We start from the raw sequence: 19,875 nt of genomic DNA, 5'->3' as shown, positions 1-19,875 counted from the left end.
ATATCTATATAAAGAGACAAACCAAAAAACAGACTAACTATAAATAAGAAATAGATGGTTATCAGAAGAGAGGTGATGGGGGGAGGCGGGAATGGGTGAATTAGGTGAAGGAGATTAAGAGTACACTAATCTTGATGAACAAAGAGTAATATACGGAACTGCTGACTCACTATATTGTATACCTGAAACTAATATAATGCTGCATGTTAACTATACTGGAGTTAAATTTTTTTAAAAAGTAAAACAAAATAAACCACAGTTATCATTGTATTTAATGGTCAACAAGGAATGCTTTCTCCTTGACGTTATTAACAAAGCAAGTATGTCCTCTTTTGCCACTTGTATTCAACATTGCACTGCAAGTTCTAGCTTGTACAATAAAGATAGGGAAAGGGAATGAAAGAGATACAGATTAGGAAGAAAGCTAAAGGTATTTGCTGATAACGTTATTGTTTAAGAAGAAAATCCTCAGGAATCCATAAAAAAGTCTGCTAGAATAAGTGATTTCAGCAAGGTTGAAGAAAATAAGGGCAACATAGCAAACTAGTCATATTTCTCTGTTAACAGTAGTGATCATGTGCAAACTGACATTAAAAACTCAATATGAGGGATGCCTGGGTGGCTCAGTGGTTGAGCACCTGCCTTTGGCTCAGGGCATGATCCTGGAGTACTGGGATCAAGTCCCACATTGGGCTCCCTGCATGGAGCCTGCTTCTCCCTCTGCCTATGTCTCTGCCTCTTTCTCTCTGTCTCATGAATAAATAAAATTGTAAAAAAAAAAAAAAAAGAAAAAAAAAACCAACCCTCAATGTGAGGTATAACGACTCTAAAAAACAGTGCCTAGAAAATAACAAAATATGATCCAGATCTACAAGTGGAAAATTATAAGATACTGACACAATAAAAAAGGATCTCAATAAATGAAGAGACATACCATGTTCATGGACTGAAAGAATCAACATAATAAAGATGCCAAATTATCACCAAAATGATCCATAGACTAATGTATGTCTATTAAAATACCAGCAAGAGGGGGACGCCTGTGTAGCTCAGCGGTTTGGCGCCTGCCTTGGGCCCAGGGTGTGATCCTGGAGTTCCAGGATCAAGTCTCATGTCAGGCTCCCTGCATGGAGCCTGCTTCTCCCTCTGCCTGTGTCTCTGCCTCCCTCTCTGTCTCTTTCTGGGTTTCTCATGAATAAATAAAAAAATTTTTTTTTTAAAAAAGACTTCTTACACATGACATGAAAAGGAATAAGAGACTGTTTCACAATAATGCCATGAATCAATGTAACAAAAGTGGCTTGGCCTACAATGGCAATACAAAAGTACACATGTGGTGATTTAAAAGGCCCTGAGGAGGGTTCAAAGTGAATGCATGATTATTTTAACATATTTCTTCACAGCATATTTCTTTTTTTTTAAATTTTTATTTATTTATGATAGTCACAGAGAGAGAGAGAGAGAGAGGCAGAGACACAGGCAGAGGGAGAAGCAGGCTCCATGCACTGGGAGCCCAATGTGGGATTCGATCCTGGGTCTCCAGGATCGCGCCCTGGGCCAAAGGCAGGCGCCAAACCGCTGTGTCACCCAGGGATCCCCACAGCATATTTCTTAATGTGAGGTAATACTATCATGTGTAGCTCAAAAAAATACCAAGGAAGGAATTCCAAAAGACCCTGATAAAGGGTACTAGTCAGTTGTTATACCAGGACTAAGGCCATGGTAACAACTGTGAAACTCACAGATACCTGCATGTGCACGTGCCCATTTCATCCTTAAAATTCTAGTCAATTTCCTCATTAGTGAATCTTCATGCAATCTTTTGCAAGATTAAAAATGCGATTCCTTCTCTGTGCTTTTTCTCAGTTTATCTTTTTTTTTTTTTAAGCTTAATTTAGCTATGAGCTTTATTTTATTTTGGCTCTCATTCAACCCCTAGAAGACAACTGACATGGACTTGGGAGAAGCCTCTCTAAGGAGGATTGGAGAAGCTTAGGAATTGCAATCAGAAGGAAGAATTCACATTCATCTGGGAAGTTCACACAGCTACACTGCCATTCTCATTACACAGAAAAAACAAGTAGATTAAGAGCAAGTATATAAGTGGTGGGTAGTTAAATACACGTGAAAAAATATTTTATTTTAAAAAATCAGGTTTAAGGGGATCCCTGGGTGGCGCAGCGGTTTGGCGCCTGCCTTTGGCCCGGGGCGCGATCCTGGAGACCTGGGATCGAATCCCACGTCGGGCTCCCGGTGCATGGAGCCTGCTTCTCCCTCTGCCTATGTCTCTGCTTCTCTCTCTCTCACTGTGTGCCTATCATAAAAAATTAAAAAATAAAAATAAAAAAAAATAAAAAATCAGGTTTAAGAGTGTGGTACATAGGCCCATTGTATCTCCTGAAATATAACAGTATTTCATAAGTGAAGCCTTCATATTTCTTGTTAAGACTCATGCTACTCAAGGGTAGAGATGATGCCACAGAACAAAGACTTTCAATGAATGTTTTCAGACACATCCTAAATGTCCAACTGTCCTGGCAATGGACAGCAGTGAAAATATATGTAAGATAAAGTGTACAAAGCTCTCTCATCTCTGAAACAACACTCTCTCCCATCAAATAAGATAAGGAACAACAAACTGCTATAGGCTTGTCACAGAAGTCTGAAAAAAAAACATTCTTACATTTCTTTCTCTTTTATGTCTTCTCCTCCTCTGTTTAAATATCCCTGAGATAGTTTTTCAGTGTACACTGAGGAGAAAGATGTGGCTGATGGTTATGTGAAGTGCATAAGAATGACTGGATCACACTCCTGGATAAATTTTCAGATGTAGAATAAGGCTCTAGACTGGGGTAGATTTCCAGTATGACTCCTTAGATGACAAATGATATCTTGCAACCGAAGGGTTTTTTGTACGGAAGGAAATAGAGGAATTTCTCTTTGATATGAACGATCAGATTCTGAGTAAGAGGTTTCCTCAGTAGTTACATTCAAGAATCTTTCCCCAATAGAAGCTATCAGGGAGTGACTAAGGACTGCCGATTTGTGAAGGGTCTTCCTACTTCCATCGCACTAACAGAGTTTCTCCCAGTATGAATCCTCTAATGCTCAGTGAGGGAGGAGCTGCAACTGAAGGCTTTTCCACATGCACTGCACTCATAGGGCTTCTCTCCAGTGTGGATAATGGAGTGTCAGCTGAGGCTTGTGCGCCAGCAGAGGATTTCTCACACTCCATGCATTCGTAGGGCTTCTTTCCACTGTGAATCTGCTGGTGCCTTGTGAGCCCTGAGTGGCGACTGAAGGCCTCCCCACACTCCATGGACTCATAGGGCTTCTCTCCAGCATAAATGCTGATGTCGAATGAGGTCTTTCCTCATGCTAAAGGCTTTCCCACACTCTTTGCACTCAAAATGTTTTTCTCCAATATGAGCCCTTTTATGCAAGATGAAAGTGTAGCAGTATGTAAAGGCCTTTCCACACTCATTGCACACACAGGGCTTCTCCCCAGTGTGGATAATGGCATGTCAAATGAGGTTTGCTCTCTGGCAAAAGGCTTTGCCACACTCCATGTGTTCATAGGGCTTCTCACCACTATGGATCCACTGGTGTCTCGTGAGGTATGACTGGCGATTGAAGGCCTTACAACACTCCATGCACTCATAGAGCTTCTCCTCAGTGTGGATGCTGAAGTGCCAGATGAGATCTGATCAATTGCTAAAAATTTCCCACACTTTGCATTCGTAGGGTTTTTCTCCAGTGTGGGCCCTTTTATGCAGGATGAAAGTAGAGCAATGGGTAAAGGCCTTTCCATACTCACTGCATATATAGGGCTTCTCCCCAGTGTGACTCCACTGGTGATGCTTGAGGTGTGACTGGCAGTAGAAGGCCTTCCCACATTCGAGGCACTTGAATGGCTTCTCTCTGTGTGGATGCTGTAGTGCTGAATGAGGTCCATGCTGTCACAAAAGGCGTTCCCATATTCATTACATTTAAGGGGCCTCACTCCATTGTGAACCTGCTGGTGCCAGGTGAGGTGTGACCTACAGTTGAAGGCCTTCCCACACTACATGCACTCAAAAGGGCTTCTCTCCCATATGGATGATGTAGTGTCTAAGGAAACCCGTCTTATCACAGAAGGCTTTCCTACATTCTTTGCACACAAAGGGTTTTCTCCAGTGTGGCTTCTGTTATGCAAGACTAAATTGGAGCAGTGGGTGAAGGCCTTTCTACATTCACTGCACTTATAAGGCTTCTCTCCAGTGTGAATCCGTTAGTGTTGTGTAAGGCGTGACATGCAGTTGAAGGCCTTTCCACACTCCTTGCACTCGTAGGGCCTCTTCCCCGTGTGAATGATGTGGTGCTGGAGAAGGTGTGTGCTCTTGCTGAAAGTTTTTCCACATTCAGTGCATTCATAGGGCCTTACTCCAGTGGGCATCTGCTTATGTTGAACTAGAAAGCAATTCTTCGTAGACACTTTCCCAAATTCCTTACACTTATAGGGACATTTCCTTTCATGAATGAAGAGATCTTTCAGTCATCCTTGCGGTCACATTTGTGCAGAACGTGTTCTGGGGGGATCAGATCCTGCACAGTCCTTGAGTGTATACCATCATCTGTCCCTAAACCATCATGTTCAGGCTTCATGTTCCCAGGGAGCTTCTCCGTTTGGGGGTCTATCCCTGGTTTCAACTGGCCTTCCAGCACTTCTGATAGCCTATCCTGATTCTTGCCTTGCCTCAGCTATCCCCCAGAGTTTGCCGAGTCAGTTGATCCTGTGGGGAGACTTCCTCAGACAAGGCAAGGTGAGAATGAGAAAACTCTGTGGTCTGGGGTTTTGTACCATAACCTGAAAGGAACACAAGATACAGCAGGGCTTATTACAGATGGCAACACAGAAAAGTAAAATTTCCATTTCAGTAGGAATAAGAAGATGAAAACAGTGGCTCCATGCCTGCCATGTTTTCAAATCTCTGAAATCCAGTTTGAAATTTCTTTTTGGATCTTGAATTCTTGAAACCTTTGAGGGGAAACCAGAGTCAGAGGAGAGGTGAGAGACATACTGGCAACGAGGGACAAGTACACAGGGTAATGACACTGCATGTGTTGGGTTTGCTCAAAGCAAGAACATCTCCAGATGCTGTAAGAGGCTAGTGAAGGGGCACCTGATGCAGCCTGCACAGCAGCCAGGAAGAAATCAAGGAGGGTTCCCAGAGAGGGAGTACAAGAAGTTGCTGTAAAGATAAAACAAGAAAGCCATTTCAGCCTTAGTTAACAGAATGAACAAAGGCAGAGTCTTCCAAGACTCAGGGAACCTACAGTGCAAAAGAGGATGGGACTGGTAAGAGTGTGACCCCGACTTGGGATTGGTGTTCTCACAAGAAACACAAAAGCATTTGCGTCTTCTCAGTGCCACCTAAGGATGGAAGAAGAGACTCATATCTGCACACCAGGAAGAGCTCCCCAACCAGACACCAGATCTGCAAGCACCTGAGTCTTAAACTTCAGGTCTCCAGAACTGTGGCATTCTTGTTATAGCAGTCCAGACTGACTAGACAGTTGGTATGACTAAAGGTCTCATTCTTGAGTTCAGTGATGTTAAGTGTATTATTTTCAAAAAGAAATGAATGAGTAAATAACTTAGTAAATACAGCAATTAACTAAGGTCATTTGTGAATCACTGATGACAATCTGTCATAAACCAAGGTTTATGATCAAAATTTGTACCTGAGGTCCACTAAACAAAAGTTAGAGGTCACAGCAAAATTATGGTTAAGATCATGGTGTCTAACCACCGAAACCCTAGGCCCATGCTCCACAAGAACTCAAGATTAGCCCTGTGGCACCTGTCAAGGCACTCAAATTCCAGAAGCCCTCCTTTTGTCTTCTAAAAAGGAAAGCTAAAAATAGAGCCTGGCCTGTAGGACTCTGAGGATGAAATGAAATCCTGCATTTACCATGTTCACTATATGAACCACATTCAGTATGATGCCAGACACTGGGGTTATTTATGGGTTAATCCCATAATGGGGTTAAATAATACACACCTGGGACCTAATTAGGAAGCATATAAATTGACAATGTCAGAATATGTGGATTAATCTTGAAGAGTATTGAAGAGTAAAAAGAACAGTCCATGAGATGCCTGATGAGCCAACATTAGAGCCAACCAGAATAAGAAGACAAGGAAGGTCCTGGGAGATTAGGGGCAGAGACTCCAAGAGGACCAGATGCTTATGACACAATCTGAAAAGACTGCTGCATTATGAATTCACACAGCATGGAGGTGAAGAGTATCAGCTGGAGCCAGAACACTTGGCACAAACTCTGCCTGTCCCAAGTGAGCTCATACTCAACAAATTACTTAGCTCTTCCCAACTCAATTTCTCTGTCTGAAAAACTGAGAGACTCTCAGTCTCTGCCTCACAGAATGTCCTGGAGGTTAAATAAGAAAGTGCCTGTGAAGTGGTCACATAGTGCCAGCCACTGGAGGACCATTCAGTAAACTGCAGGCCATCACGCATTATCACTATGGTCACTGCTGTATTTGAAAATGAGGAGCAAAGCAGTGACTATATGGAAAACTTTCAGGGCTGTGGTACAGAGGAACCCCCTCACAGGGCCTCAAAGCACAAAGAGAACGATGTTACCACTTTCACATGTGAAACTGGGAAAATTGCTTGGCAGTTTCCAACAAAGCCAACCTGTCCTGGAAACACACAGAATCCACTCCTGGGGCTGCCTGGGTGGCTCAGCAGTTTAGCGCCACCTTCAGCCCAGGGCATGATCCAAGAGACCTGGGATCGAGTCCCACCCACATCAGGCTTCCGCATGGAGCCTGCTCCTCCCTCTGCCTGTGTCTTTGCCTCTCTCTCTCTCTCTCTCTCTCTCTCTCTCTCATGAATAAATAAATAAAATCTTTAAAAAAAATTTCAAAAAGAAAAAAAAGAAAGAATCCACTCCTAACAGAAATCAGTGGTTATCTGCACCAAAACACGTAACAAGAATATTCTCAGCAGCATTAAGTTGAAAACCACAGGAATGCCTGCCCAGAGGGGAAGGGATAAGTAAATGGCAGTTTTCAACACAATGAGGTATTACACTAGCTTGAGAGTGAACAAACTCCAACTACATGCAACCACATGAAAAGAATCTCACAGACATAACAATGGTTAAAAGGAGACAGAAATACAGATGAAACAATCAATAGTCAAAGCAAATTCATGCTGATGGTCTCAATAGGGATTACCTAGCAGAAGGGGCTACTGAAGGCACAAGACCTTGACGAGCTGCTGGAAATATTGTACAGCGGTCCCCTTTATCTGTGGGGGATATGTTCCAAGACCCCCAGTGGATCCCTGAAAGTGCAAGTAGTATCAACCCTATATATACAATGTTTTTTTTCTATATATACACACCTATAGTAAAGTTTAATTTATATATGTGGCACATAAGAGATTAACAAAAGTAACTAATAATAAAATAATTATAACAAAGACTGTAATAAAAGTTACGCAAATGTGGTCTCTCTCTCAAAATATTTTATTATATGGCACTCATCCTTCTTGTGATGCTGTGAGATGATAAAATGCCTACACAATGAAATGAAGTGAATGACACAGGCCTGTGACATAGCATGAGGCTACTGGTGACCTTCTAATGATACATCAGAAGGACGATCATCTGCTTCTGGACTGTAGTTGACATTGGGTAACTGAAATCACAGAAAGCAAAACCACAAATAAGGGGGCACTATGGCATATATTAAATATTAACATAGGTGGTGGTTATATTGGTTTACACATATACAAAGATTCATCAAGCTGACCTCTTAAGATTTTTGCACAATAGAGAATATGAGTTACAGCTCATTCAAAAAGTGCAAGAAAATGGGGATCCCTGGGTGGTTCAGCGGTTTCATGCCTGCCTTTGGCCCAGGGCGCGATCCTGGAGTCCTAGGATCGGGTCCCGCGTCGGGCTCCCAGCATGGAGCCTGCTTCTTTATCTGCCTGTGTCTCTGCCTCTCTCTCTCTCTCTCTCTCTATGTCTATCATAAATAAATAAAAATAAATCTTTAAAAAAAAAGTGCAAGAAAATAATAGTAAATGGGAGAATGGAACACGAGTGTAGAAATCTCTTGCAAGAATGAGACAACTTTTCCAAGATTGGTTATACAGGGAAAGCAGAGTTGATGCCAGTGTGCAGACACTGGAGAGCCATAAGCCTTTTTAATTTACTTCCCCCTAATGTGATGCAACCAGGCATATTTTTATGTTGAGCAGAGAATGGATAAAGTAACAGAAGAGGCAGAAAAGAAGAAGCCAGTTCGCCCTGAAAAGGTGTGATCTGGGCTTTAGTGCAGGAGTTTGCCATGGTTGGGGGGCAAGGCTTCCTCTGGGGGGGTGGTGAGAAGGGAAGCCACACATGAGAGATTCAGATCAATGTGTAATGGTTGACAATCAAGCAACACAAGAGTGCAGACTATTTTCTTTTCTTTTTTTTTTTTTAAGATCTATTTATTAATGAGAGACACAAGGAGAGAGAGAGAGGCAGAGACACAGGCAGAGGGAGAAGCAGGCTCCATGTAGGGAGCCTGATGCGGGACTCGATTCCTGGGATCCCAGGATCACACCCTGAGCCAAAGGCAGATGCTCAACCGCTGAGCCACCCAGACATCCCAAGTACAGACTATTTTTACAGGAAAATGTGCTTAGACATCAGTGGCTGGGGGGTGTGGTAAAGTTCTGGAACAAGCTCTCAAATCAGGAGCCAGTGAAGGAGTCAGTGTGGGAGACAGGACAGATCAGAGGCACACAGGAGATGTGGGGAGACCAGCTACCACCTAGGCAAAAGTTGAAAACGTAGAGTCATGAGTGTAGGGGTGGGTCTCAGGTAGTAGAGGCAGTGATGGAGATGTTCATGTGATATGGACAGGATGTCGGAATGCAGGAGTTGGTAGAGATGGAGGTGTTGAGGAATTATCTGAAGTTGCATCCAGCCCTTCTAACATGCATGGAGGAAGGAGGAGCAGGCAAAATCATGAGCTCCTTCTTAGGCATGTTGAGAGTGAAGTGTCTTTTCCACATTCACAGATGTGAGCCTGGGGACAAGGGTGAAGATTTGGAACAGACTCTGAGGGGCTGAACAGACACATGCTTGGGATGAGAGCCCAACGGACCACCACAGGGGAGACAGTATGACTCTGCAGTGGCACCAGTTACCATGCCTGACATCCCCAGTGCCTCAGCAGCCCAGATTAGGGGAATAGAAGGCAAAATGTTACCTTGAAGTTTAAGCAAACAAGGGGGGCATGAAGACATGGAGCAAGGGAGTGCTTCTGAGGGCCTGACATCTGGAGAATGGGTGTATGGAGAAGGTGAGAAAGGGTGGGATGCAGAATATAGTTTGTTTCCTTGTAGTTCAGAAGGAAATGTGAGATACTGTCATTATTCATTAGGACTAATAGTATTATGTGAATAACACTAGCAGCTTACTTTTGCTGAGCCATTCACTCACTATGGGCCAGGGCCAGTGTGAACCAGTTCATGAACAATCTGGTACATCCTCAAAAAACTCAATGACTCATTTAGAGACAGAGTATAGCAGACTACACTCACAGAACCATTTGTTCCTTTCCTTGGACACATAGCTCAGCCTCATTTCCCAGCCCCAGATGTCTTTTTAGTGGAATGTGAGGAGAAATAGTGTGTATAGAAGTGGGTATGACATCCTCCTTTCTTCTCTCATTTCCCCTGTGCTAGCTAGAAGATGCCAGGACAATGTGCAAGTCTTACACTGATGATGGGAGGTACCTGGTTCCCCAATAACTATGTAGTACACAGCTCCAAACTGACCTACATGGTCCCTGGGTAAGAAAAGTACTTTTCATATGCTGAGCCACCAAGATTCTGGAATATGCCTGTTAGAGCAGCTAGATTTACATTGTCTGAATTTATATATAAAGGCACAGTGAGATCATGTACCTTCCGCAGGCCACAAGGCTGCTGTGTGTCACAGCTAGTTTTTAAGCCCAACCAGCTGGAGCTGAGAACCTGAACTCATTATCTAATAGGTCCTACATGCCCACAGGAGCACTGGAGACTGGGGAGCACAAAAAGACTGGTGGTTAAATGGCTCAATGGATCCTAAGCCTCTAGAGAGGCCACAATAATACAACTTCCACAAATTCCAGAGGCTGTAAGCACTGTGCTATCTACAAGCTGCCACAACCCCGATCTGGCCAACTGTTGGCACCTACCTGGGCAGGAGTTAGGGGAGAGGCCTCACTTTAATGTCCATAAATCTGGGCTGTGCTCCAATGGGTAGATCAGCTTTGGTTTGGGCAAAGGACAGCCTGTTAATGGAGAAAGAGAAAGGACAAGAAATTCTGGTGAGAAGAAACCTCTCAATCTAGATTGGAACTTTAGGATTTGGAGAAGGCCTCACAGAGAAGCTGCTCCCATCCATGAAAACAAAGTGATGTGACTTGGAAACCAGCACATAAAACACCATAGTTGGGCCCCCAAAACTGTAGACATTAGTGTTGGCTCCATAGATAACCACCAATTCCCTTTGATCTACATCCTGTAGAATCCGAACATTATTCGGACCTAACTCCTAAAGGTGCTTTCTAATGAATCCAATCAGGGGCTTGATATTCCACACATCAGCCATATCTGGTTCACTTGGTTGCCACCACAGACTAATTTACACAATATCTCTGGGGTGAAGTCTGGACATCAGGAGATTTTAAATACTCCATAGGTGATGGCACCCCACCTGGTTTTCATCATTTCACAAATGAAATCCCTGATCATTGATAGTCTGAGGTAGGCAGAGTGGCTGGGTACTCTGAGTAAAGAGAAGGGTTTATTCCAGGCAGAAAGGCTGGAAGACAAAAAAAGGAATAAGGACAACAAATAGAAAACAGTGACAAACATGGTAATACTAATCCCAGAAAATCAACATCACTTGGAACATCAATGTTCTTCTAAATGCTCCAATTATAAGACAGAGACCAAAATCTAGTTCTGTAAAAAAGTAAAATAAAATAAAATCTGTAAGCTTCTAGCCAGGCTAAGAAATGATGTCAGAATGAATCAAATAACAAGAACCAGGGGTGCCTAGGTGGTGTAGTCAGTTAAGTGTTCAACTCTTGGGTTTGGCTCAGGTTGTGATCTCAGGATTTCAGTCTGCTTGAAATTCTCTCTCTCTCTGCCCTTCCCACTGTTTTCTTTCTAAAATAAATGAATAAATCTTTAAAAAAACACACACACAATAAGCCCAACTAGAGGTTGTCTATAAGAAATCCACTGTAAATATAAAGACATGTACATGTTGAAAGTAAATGAATGGAGAAAAATACACTAATATGTTAATAAAACATGCTACTACTAATCAAAAGAAAGGAAGTATACCTATACAATTTCAGACAGAGCAGACTTCAAAGGAAGGAAAGTTACCACAGATAAAGAAGGCATTATATAATGATAAAGAGGTTAATTTGCAAAGAAGACATAAAAATCCTTAATCTGTATATGTCTGGCAACGTATCTCAAACTATGTGACACAAAAACTGATAAAATGACAAGGAGAAATAGATGACTAAACTATCAAAGTTGGAGACCACACTATCCCTCTTTTGAAATGGACAGATCCAGACAGAAAGTTAGTAATGATGTAGCTGAACTCAAAAATACCATCCATTAACTGGATATAACTGACATCTACAGATTACTTCAAAAACAGAATACACATTCTTCTCAAACTCACAGGGAACATTCACCATGATAGATCATATTCTGGGTCATAAAAACACACTTTAACAAATTTTACAAAGAATAGAAATCATAAAATATCTGTTCCCCTGACCATAAAGTAATTAACTGGAAATTAATAACAGAAAAATAACTGAAAAATCTCCAAATAGGTAAAGATTAAACTTACACTTTTAAATAACACATGGGTCTAAGAAGCAATCTCAAGAAAGTAAAAAATATTTTGAATTAAATGAAAACAAAAATATAGGGTGCCTGGCTAGCTCAATTGGAAGAGCATGTGACTCTTGATCTTGAGATCATGAGTTTGAGCCCCACGTTGGGTGCAGAAATTCTAAAAAAAGAAAACTTTAAACAAACTAACTAAAAAGCCAAAAATACAACTTAACAAAATTTGTGGGAAGGAGCAAAACAGTGCTTAGCAGGAAATTTATAACACAGAATGCATATTTTTTAAAGGAAAGATCTATAGTTAATTAAATAAATTTCTACCTTAGGCAACTAAGAACAAGAGTAAATTAAATGCCAAATAAGCACAACAAAAGAAATAAGAATTAGAGCAGAAATCAGTGAAATTGAAAACAGAAAATAGAGAAAAATCAACAAAACCAAAATCTAGTTCTGTAAAAAAAAAAAAAAAAAAAAAAATCAATAAAATCAATAAGCTTCTAGTCAGGCTAAGAAAAAATAAGAAATGACACAAATTACTAGTATCAGAAATAGAACAGAGGACATCACTACAGATCCCATAGACATTAAAAGGAAATTAAAGGAATACTATTAACAATTTTATCCTCACAAATTTGATAACTGAGATGAAGGAACCAATTACTTGAAAGACACAATTTGCTAAAACACACACAAGAAGAAACAGATAATCTAAATAGGCCTATATCTATTAAGGAAATTGAATCAATAGTTAACCTTCCGGGATCCCTGGGTGGCGCAGCGGTTTGGCACCTGCCTTTGGCCCAGGGTGCGATCCTGGAGACCCGGGATCGAATCCCACATCGGGCTCCGGGTGCATGGAGCCTGCTTCTCCCTCCGCCTGTGTCTCTGCCTCTCTCTCTCTCTATGACTATCATAAAAAACAAACAAACAAAAAAAAAAACACAATAGTTAACCTTCCAAAAAATAGGGACGCCTGGGTGGCTCAGTGGTTGGGCACCTGCCTTTGGCTCAGGTCGTGTTCCTGGGATCCAAGATCGAGTCCCGCATTGAGCTCCCTGCTTGGGGAGCCTACTTCTCCCTCTGCCTGTGCCTCTGCCTCTCTCTCTCAGTCTGTGTCTCTCGTGAATAAACTGGTAAATCTTAAAAAACAAAACAAAACAAAACAAAACAAAACAAAAACCCTTCCAAAACATAAAGCACCAGGCCCAGCTGGGTTCACTGGTGACATCTACCAAACACTGAAGGAAGAAATTATACCAAGTCTCTACATTTTCTCCCAGAGATAGAAGCAGAGGGGATATTTACTAACTCAATCTATAAGGCCAGCATTACCTTAATATCAAAACTAAACACATAACAGAAAAGTATACACAGTATCTCTCATGAACATAGACATAAAAAGAGTCCCCCACAAAATATTAACAAATCAAACCCATCAATGTATAAGACTATATACCACAACCAAGTGGGATTTACCCCAGATATACAAACCTGGATAAAAATTTAACAATCAATTAATATAATCCATCATATCAACAGGCTAAAGAAAACCACACAATTATATTGATAGATGCAGAAAAGCATTGATAAAACCCAACATCCATTCATTTAAAGAGAGAGAGATAGAGAGAAATCTTGGCAAAATAGGAATAGAGGCAAATGTTTTCAACTTGATAAAGAGTATCTACAAAAATACCTATAGCTAACATCCTACTTTAAGGTGAAAAACTTGGAGTTTTCCCACTAAGGTCAGGAAAAAGGCAGGATGTTCTCTCTAACCATATTTCAACATTAAGTTGAAAGCACCAATTAATACAACAAGAAAAAGGTATACAGATTGAGAAGGAAGAAACAAAATTCTTCATTTGTAGATGACATGATCACCTACATGGAAAATCCAACAGAATAAAAAGAAAAAAGACCTCTAGGACTAATAAGCAATTATAGAAAAATTGTAGGATACAAGATTAATGTACAAAATGCATTCATATATACCAGCAATTAACAAATAGAAGTTAAAATTGGGGATCCCTGGTTGGCTCAGTGGTTTAGTGCCTGCCTTCCGCCCAGGGCGTGATCCTGGAGACCCAGGATCAAGTCCCACATCAGGCTCCCCACAGGAAGCCTGCTTCTCCCTCTGCCTGTGTCTCTGCCTCTCTCTCTATCTGTGTCTCTCATGAATAAATAAATAAAATCTTTAAAAAAAAAAGAAGTTAAAATTAAAAACACATTACCATTTACATTACTCCCCAAATGAAATACTTAGGTATGAATCTAAAAAATATATACAAGATCTACATGAGGAAAGCTACAAAACTCTGATAAACAAAATCAAAGAACAAAATAAATGGAGCGATATTTCATGTAGATGGATAGAAGGGCTCAATATTATTGAGATGTCAGTTCTTCCCAATTTGATCTGTAGATTCAATGCAATCCCAGTCAAAATACCAGCAAGTCATTTTGTAGATATCAACAAACTGATTCTCAAGTTTATATGGAGAAACAAAAGACCCTGATCTCCTAAACACTATAGCAAGAAGAAAACAGCAAACACTCCTGTGTGGGGCCAGCAACCTGAGTCCAAGGAGGCTGAAACAGTGAGAGGGGGATGTGAGCAGGAGGATTCAATCCTCAGGAGACGGGGGTCAGGGGGAGAAGCAGACTTGGTGACACCATTTTATGAACCACTAAGAAGAAAAAACTGGGAATCACACTTAGCAATTTGGTCAAATAGAGACATGTGCACAAATAGAAAACACCATCTATTCTGGCCAACATTTCAGAAAAGAAAGGACTTGTACCACCAAAAACTGCAGAGGAGAGCTTTTCACAATGAAGATGTGTCTTTTAAATTGAACAGATTAAGCTTTATGAGGGACTCACATAGTGGCCCCATTTTCCTCATTTGCCAAGGATGGCATGTTGGGAGTATTGAATGAGTGAAGAGGAACAGTATCAGCATACAGAAAGAAGTAAAGACAAGGAACATGGGGCCTTTACACAGCAAGGACTGGGCAGCCACTTCCTGCTACAAAATAGCAGTGGTAGAAAAACTCATTGTGAAAAGACAGACACAAGCAAACCAGAGAGAAGCCAGGACGAAAGCCCCAGTAGCCAGGGCATAACTGTGCGTTTATAAGTTCCTGTATCAGTCCCCCAGGGACCCAGCTGGAATTCCTGCCTTTAGGTTCTGTGAGATACCTCCATCTTCTCCCAGCACATCCTTCTCCTTTGGTTGTGACCAAAAGCAAACTATGTTTCTTGCCTAACCCTCCTTAAGACACAGGAGAGTAGGCAGGAAAAGAGGAGTCTAGAAAATGACTGAAGTGGGGAGGAGGACAGGATGGCTACAGCAGCCTTCATAAGTAGCCAGGCCTGAAGCCAGAGAGTGGAGTGGAGGAGGTTACAGATTTCCCATATGGCAGAGTTAGGGAAGCCTTACCCAGAGACACCAGGAGCCTGGAGGTCTCCAGCATCACCTCCTCATACAGGGTCCTCTGGGCCAGATCCAGCTGCCCCCACTCCTCCTGGGTAAAAGTCACCGCCACATAATCAAAGGTCACAGGCATCTGAAAAGTCAGAGGCAGTGTGTTGGTCTTGGGGCTACTGATAGGAATCAGAGTCCATCTCTCTTGATGGCAAGGGAGCAGAGTAACCAAATACCCTGTGAGGGCTGAGCTCTGCGCTGGACTTAAAGAGGCAGAGATGCTGTTTTGCCTGGAATATAGCAGCATAAGAAACAGAGCCTCCTGGGCAGCCCAGGTGGCTCAGCGGTTTAGCGCTGCCTTCAGCCCAGGGCCTGATTCTGGAGACCCGGGATCAAGTCCCACGGCAGGATCCCTGCATAGAGCCTGCTTCTCCCTCTGCTTGTGTCTCTGCCTCTCTCTGTCTCTCATAAATAAATAAAATCTTTTAAAAAAGAGAGACAGAGCCTCCTATGTGGGAGCCAATGGAGAATGCCATGAGGTCAGGACCTCCCTATGTGGACTGTGAGGCATAGAACAGTAAGGACTTTAAGATGCCACAGGAATGAGAAAAAGTAACAAAGATAATGAAAACAGCAACAATAATAATTACAGCAACAGCAGCTGAGACTCACTGATTATCCTGGGTGATGATGAAGTGGTGGTACCTGCTTGGGAAGTGGCAGGGCCTGGATGGGGTCCCAAAGCCTTCTGCTCCTCAGAGACTGGGTGGGAGAATCCACAATGAGCCATCGTTTTTTCCTACCTCTTCCCTTCACTCCCTTTAGTAACTCTGAGGCAACTCAAACTGGCCCACCTAGTCTCAACAGCAGGTATCCTTGAGGAAAGAATACTTCAGGCCCAGAGGATAGAAGCTGCTGAGGACAACGCAGGCTGTGGCCATAACAGCCTTTGATTTGTCACAGCGTCTGTCCTTGCTGAGAATATGATGGAACATTCAGCAAATGACCACAAAGTCTGGCCCTCCCAGGGTACGTCTCAACAGATGGGGATACAGGGGCCACAGAAACCACACAGGTCCTCTGGAGACTACTTCAACAACCAATGTACCTTTTTTTTTTTTTTTTTTTTAGTTTTCCCAATTTTATTTTATTTTAAATTTTTATTTATTTATGATAGTCACACAGAGAGAGAGAGAGGCAGAGACACAGGCAGAGGGAGAAGCAGGCTCCATGCACCGGGAGCCCGACGCGGGATTCGATCCTGGGTCTCCAGGATCGCGCCCTGGGCCAAAGGCAGGCGCCAAACCGCTGCGCCACCCAGGGATCCCACCAATGTACCTTTTATTGTCCATATACTTCCACTTGCTAAAATGCCACATCCCCACCTCATGTCTAAGGCCACTTACCGTAAGGAAGCCTGCTTGGCTTACTAAGATTACTTCAGGTGTGCCTCCAGGCTTCCCTATCTGCTTTTTGTAGAGAAAGGAGTAAAAATACAGACTATGATGATTGACACACTGGTTGTTTCCACTACTTCAGAGCTGCAGTAATTTTGAGCAGGTAACGAAAGCTCTCCAAGCCTCAAGTTGTTCTTGTGCAAAACAGTGATAATAACACAACTCAGAGGAGTTGAGGATTAAATGAGGTGAGATGTTATGCTTGCCTGTCAGTCCACCACAAAAACTAGCTAACACCAGCTATCACATTCCTTTTTGTTACGGTTTTCTCTTTATTCCGACAATGTCCTAGACAAGCTCAATAACCATGCTTAATTCTACCAGGTTCCCTGCACAAAAATACCAGATGATGGGCAAGTAGGAAAGGGGCCATTTTGAACTGAACTGCTAGGAAAGTTCTCTCCGAATGAGTGATATCAGAGCACAGGGCAGAAGGATCAGAGGCCCTGCAAAGTCACAAGGGCAGTAGCCCAGGCAAAGGCCAGTGCAAGGACCAAGGCTGTGGTCAGGCTGGTGCATCTGGGAAGAAGACAAGGCCAGAGGAGGTCGGCAGGAGAACCGGGCAGATACCTGCAGGTCAGGGCAGGGGCTGGATCTGTAGCTGTGGGAGCCCTTGGCAGGAGGCACCTTCCATCCTTCGTGCAGTGACTGGACACCTGCCAGAGACCCGCCACAGCTGTAGGACTGGGATGAAGTGACAAGCCCGCGCCACTTGCTGGAAACAAACGATAGGGAGGAGAAATTGGACGGCAGTTCCGGCCTCCAGCCTGCCCAGGAGGCACACCCCGGCAGCACAGGCACCCACAGCAGAGGCAGCAGCGCCCAGAGCAAAGTCCACTCAACGGTACCGGCTCCATCCACACTGCCGCCATCACGGGACCCCGTGCCCGGGGCAGGACCCGCAGGGGCGGCGGCCGAGGGGCCTGCCGGACGCGGCCGACCGCCACCCTTTCTACCCATAGCAGGGTGACCCCGGCGGACTGTCACACTCCGAGCCTCAGTTTCCCCGTGCAAATGCACCCGCAGACCACGGCGTCGCGTCACGGCTGAGGAGACAGCGACCTGCGCTCCCGCGGGCGCTCACGGGACATCCGTTACGGAAGTTGAGGGATGGGTCTCAGGCTCGCAAAAATACAGAGGTGGGACCTACAGTCCTCACCAAGGTATCTTCTCTGCTCCGGCCTCGGACAGAACACCCGCCACCGCCCGGAGAACCCGCCCAACACTGGTAAAAGACAGACCCCTCACAGGGACCGGAAGTCCCGCCCGCCGGCGCAGGCCGCCAGAAATGCCCCTATCCTGGGCTGTAATTGGCCCAGACGCGCGGAGCACAGCCTTCTGGGTAATGTAATTTTCTCCCTTTGAACAACCGACGGTGGGGAACGTTCCAGAAGAGTGCGCGAGACCCAGGGAAACGCCTCGGAGCCGCCTCAGACCGTCTTCACAGTGGGATCAAGGGGCAGGGACGAGACCGTCCCTAATATGCCCGGAAAAGTTGAGTCTCAGGAGGCTAGTCAGGGCACGTGCCAGGTCCCATAACCAGGCCCTGGCTCGACTCATAACTTCCCCGTGCACCTCACTTCCTAGCGATCCTCCTGGAGCGAGGACGGATGCTCGAGCTGCAAAGTGACTGCCAGGACCGGGACGCCGGAAGCCCCTGCACCGCGGTGCATGCACATCGCCCAACCCCTCTGGGGCCTTCTTAAACTTAGCACCAGCGCCACGTGCTATGGGGCCTCAACGCGAGGAGTGAGCACCCCGGGGCTGGAGGATCCATGTGCGAGCCCGGAGATGGGGAGGCCACGCGCGAGCGAGGCTAGGGAAGTCAGGACTCCCTTGTGCAGCAGGGTAGATGTGTCTGACGTAGGCACTTGGACCTGTAAGCGTTGGCAGAGTGGTCGTGCGTGGATATGGAGACTGGGGTGCTGTTGCCGTGCATTGCAAGTTCAGGTCTCCACCAGAGAGATTAGATGGAGGAAGGAATGGGCAGGGTGAACCCTGAACCAACCTGGCATTAAGTAGTTGTCAAGAAACCAACAAAGTCATGTTAGGAACCCCAACAATCCTTCAAGAATGTATTACAAAATTTCTTAGAAGTCATCATCAATTACTTCTTTGCTGCCCCCCCCCCCCCTTTCAGGCCAAGGTGAGAAAATAAAGTACAGCTTCCAATGACTTGAGATACATACAGTTGTAAAAAGTGGAAACAGGGAGTGCATTTAACCCAGCTCTCCTGTCACAATTGTTAAACACATCACAAAAGAGTACACCTCCGCTTTTTCTCCCCGTGTGTTTGTGTGTTTATTTATTCATTGTGTATTATTTATTCATTTATTCTCTGTATGGAGAGAGGCAGAGACATAGAGGAGCAGGCTCCCTGCAGGGAGCCTAATATAGGACTCCATCCTGGGACCCTAGGATCACGACCTGAGCCAAAGGCAGATGCTCAACCACCCAGGTGCCCTTCTCCCCCTGTGTATAAAATGGGAATCACAACATGCATATTTCTTATAAGAACTTATATTTATTCAATTAAAAAAAAGAATAGTGCTCTCATGTAAATGAATAGAGGGAAGTAAGAGAACTCTTCCTAAAGAATTCCAAGTAATACATAGATACTCTTATTTTAGGTGGTGGAATTTGATTCCCTTGAATTGGCCAGATCTAGTGACTAAGTATGGAAAGAGAAAAAGATTAACTTGAAAGGAGAGGAAACTAGCAGACACCACCCTTACCAAGTACATCATTAATAATGTCATGGTGATACCATGTACCACATAGTATGATGCTGTTCACCAGTATGATGAACAAAACTGTTCACCACTATGATGTCCTTCCCCAAAACTCACTTCACTCATTAAAAAATATATATATATATAAATACAAATTGAGAAACATTGTATAAGATACTTGATGAATACTCATCAAAAGTGTCTGGATCATGAAAGACAAGAAATGATGGAGCAATTGTCAGAAATGAGAGAATTAAACTAGAGAAAAGATGTTTAAATGCAACTTAATGTCCTGGAATGGGATCCTGCAA

The 19,875-nt window shown here is 43.6% G+C and overlaps 1 protein-coding gene across 1 annotated transcript; it reads right to left on the bottom strand.

Moving 5' to 3' along the window:
- Window positions 1-2,309: 2,309 nt before the first annotated feature.
- On the bottom strand, window positions 2,310-18,043 carry ZNF543 (zinc finger protein 543). Its single transcript, XM_041743759.1, is given in 10 exon segments — window positions 2,310-3,922; window positions 3,925-4,081; window positions 4,083-4,171; window positions 4,174-4,545; window positions 4,548-4,760; window positions 4,763-4,846; window positions 10,256-10,351; window positions 15,391-15,517; window positions 17,403-17,547; window positions 17,992-18,043. Coding segments are annotated over 8 exon segments (1,536 nt in total). The 5' UTR covers window positions 17,403-17,547; window positions 17,992-18,043; the 3' UTR covers window positions 2,310-3,524.
- Between the last annotated feature and the right edge of the window lie 1,832 nt (window positions 18,044-19,875).

Source organism: Vulpes lagopus, chromosome 2 (genome assembly GCF_018345385.1).
Source record: "Vulpes lagopus strain Blue_001 chromosome 2, ASM1834538v1, whole genome shotgun sequence".
NCBI lineage: Eukaryota > Metazoa > Chordata > Mammalia > Carnivora > Canidae > Vulpes > Vulpes lagopus.
The sequence above is the reverse complement of the archived record's forward strand: the minus strand, read 5'-3'. Positions and strand labels throughout refer to the sequence as shown.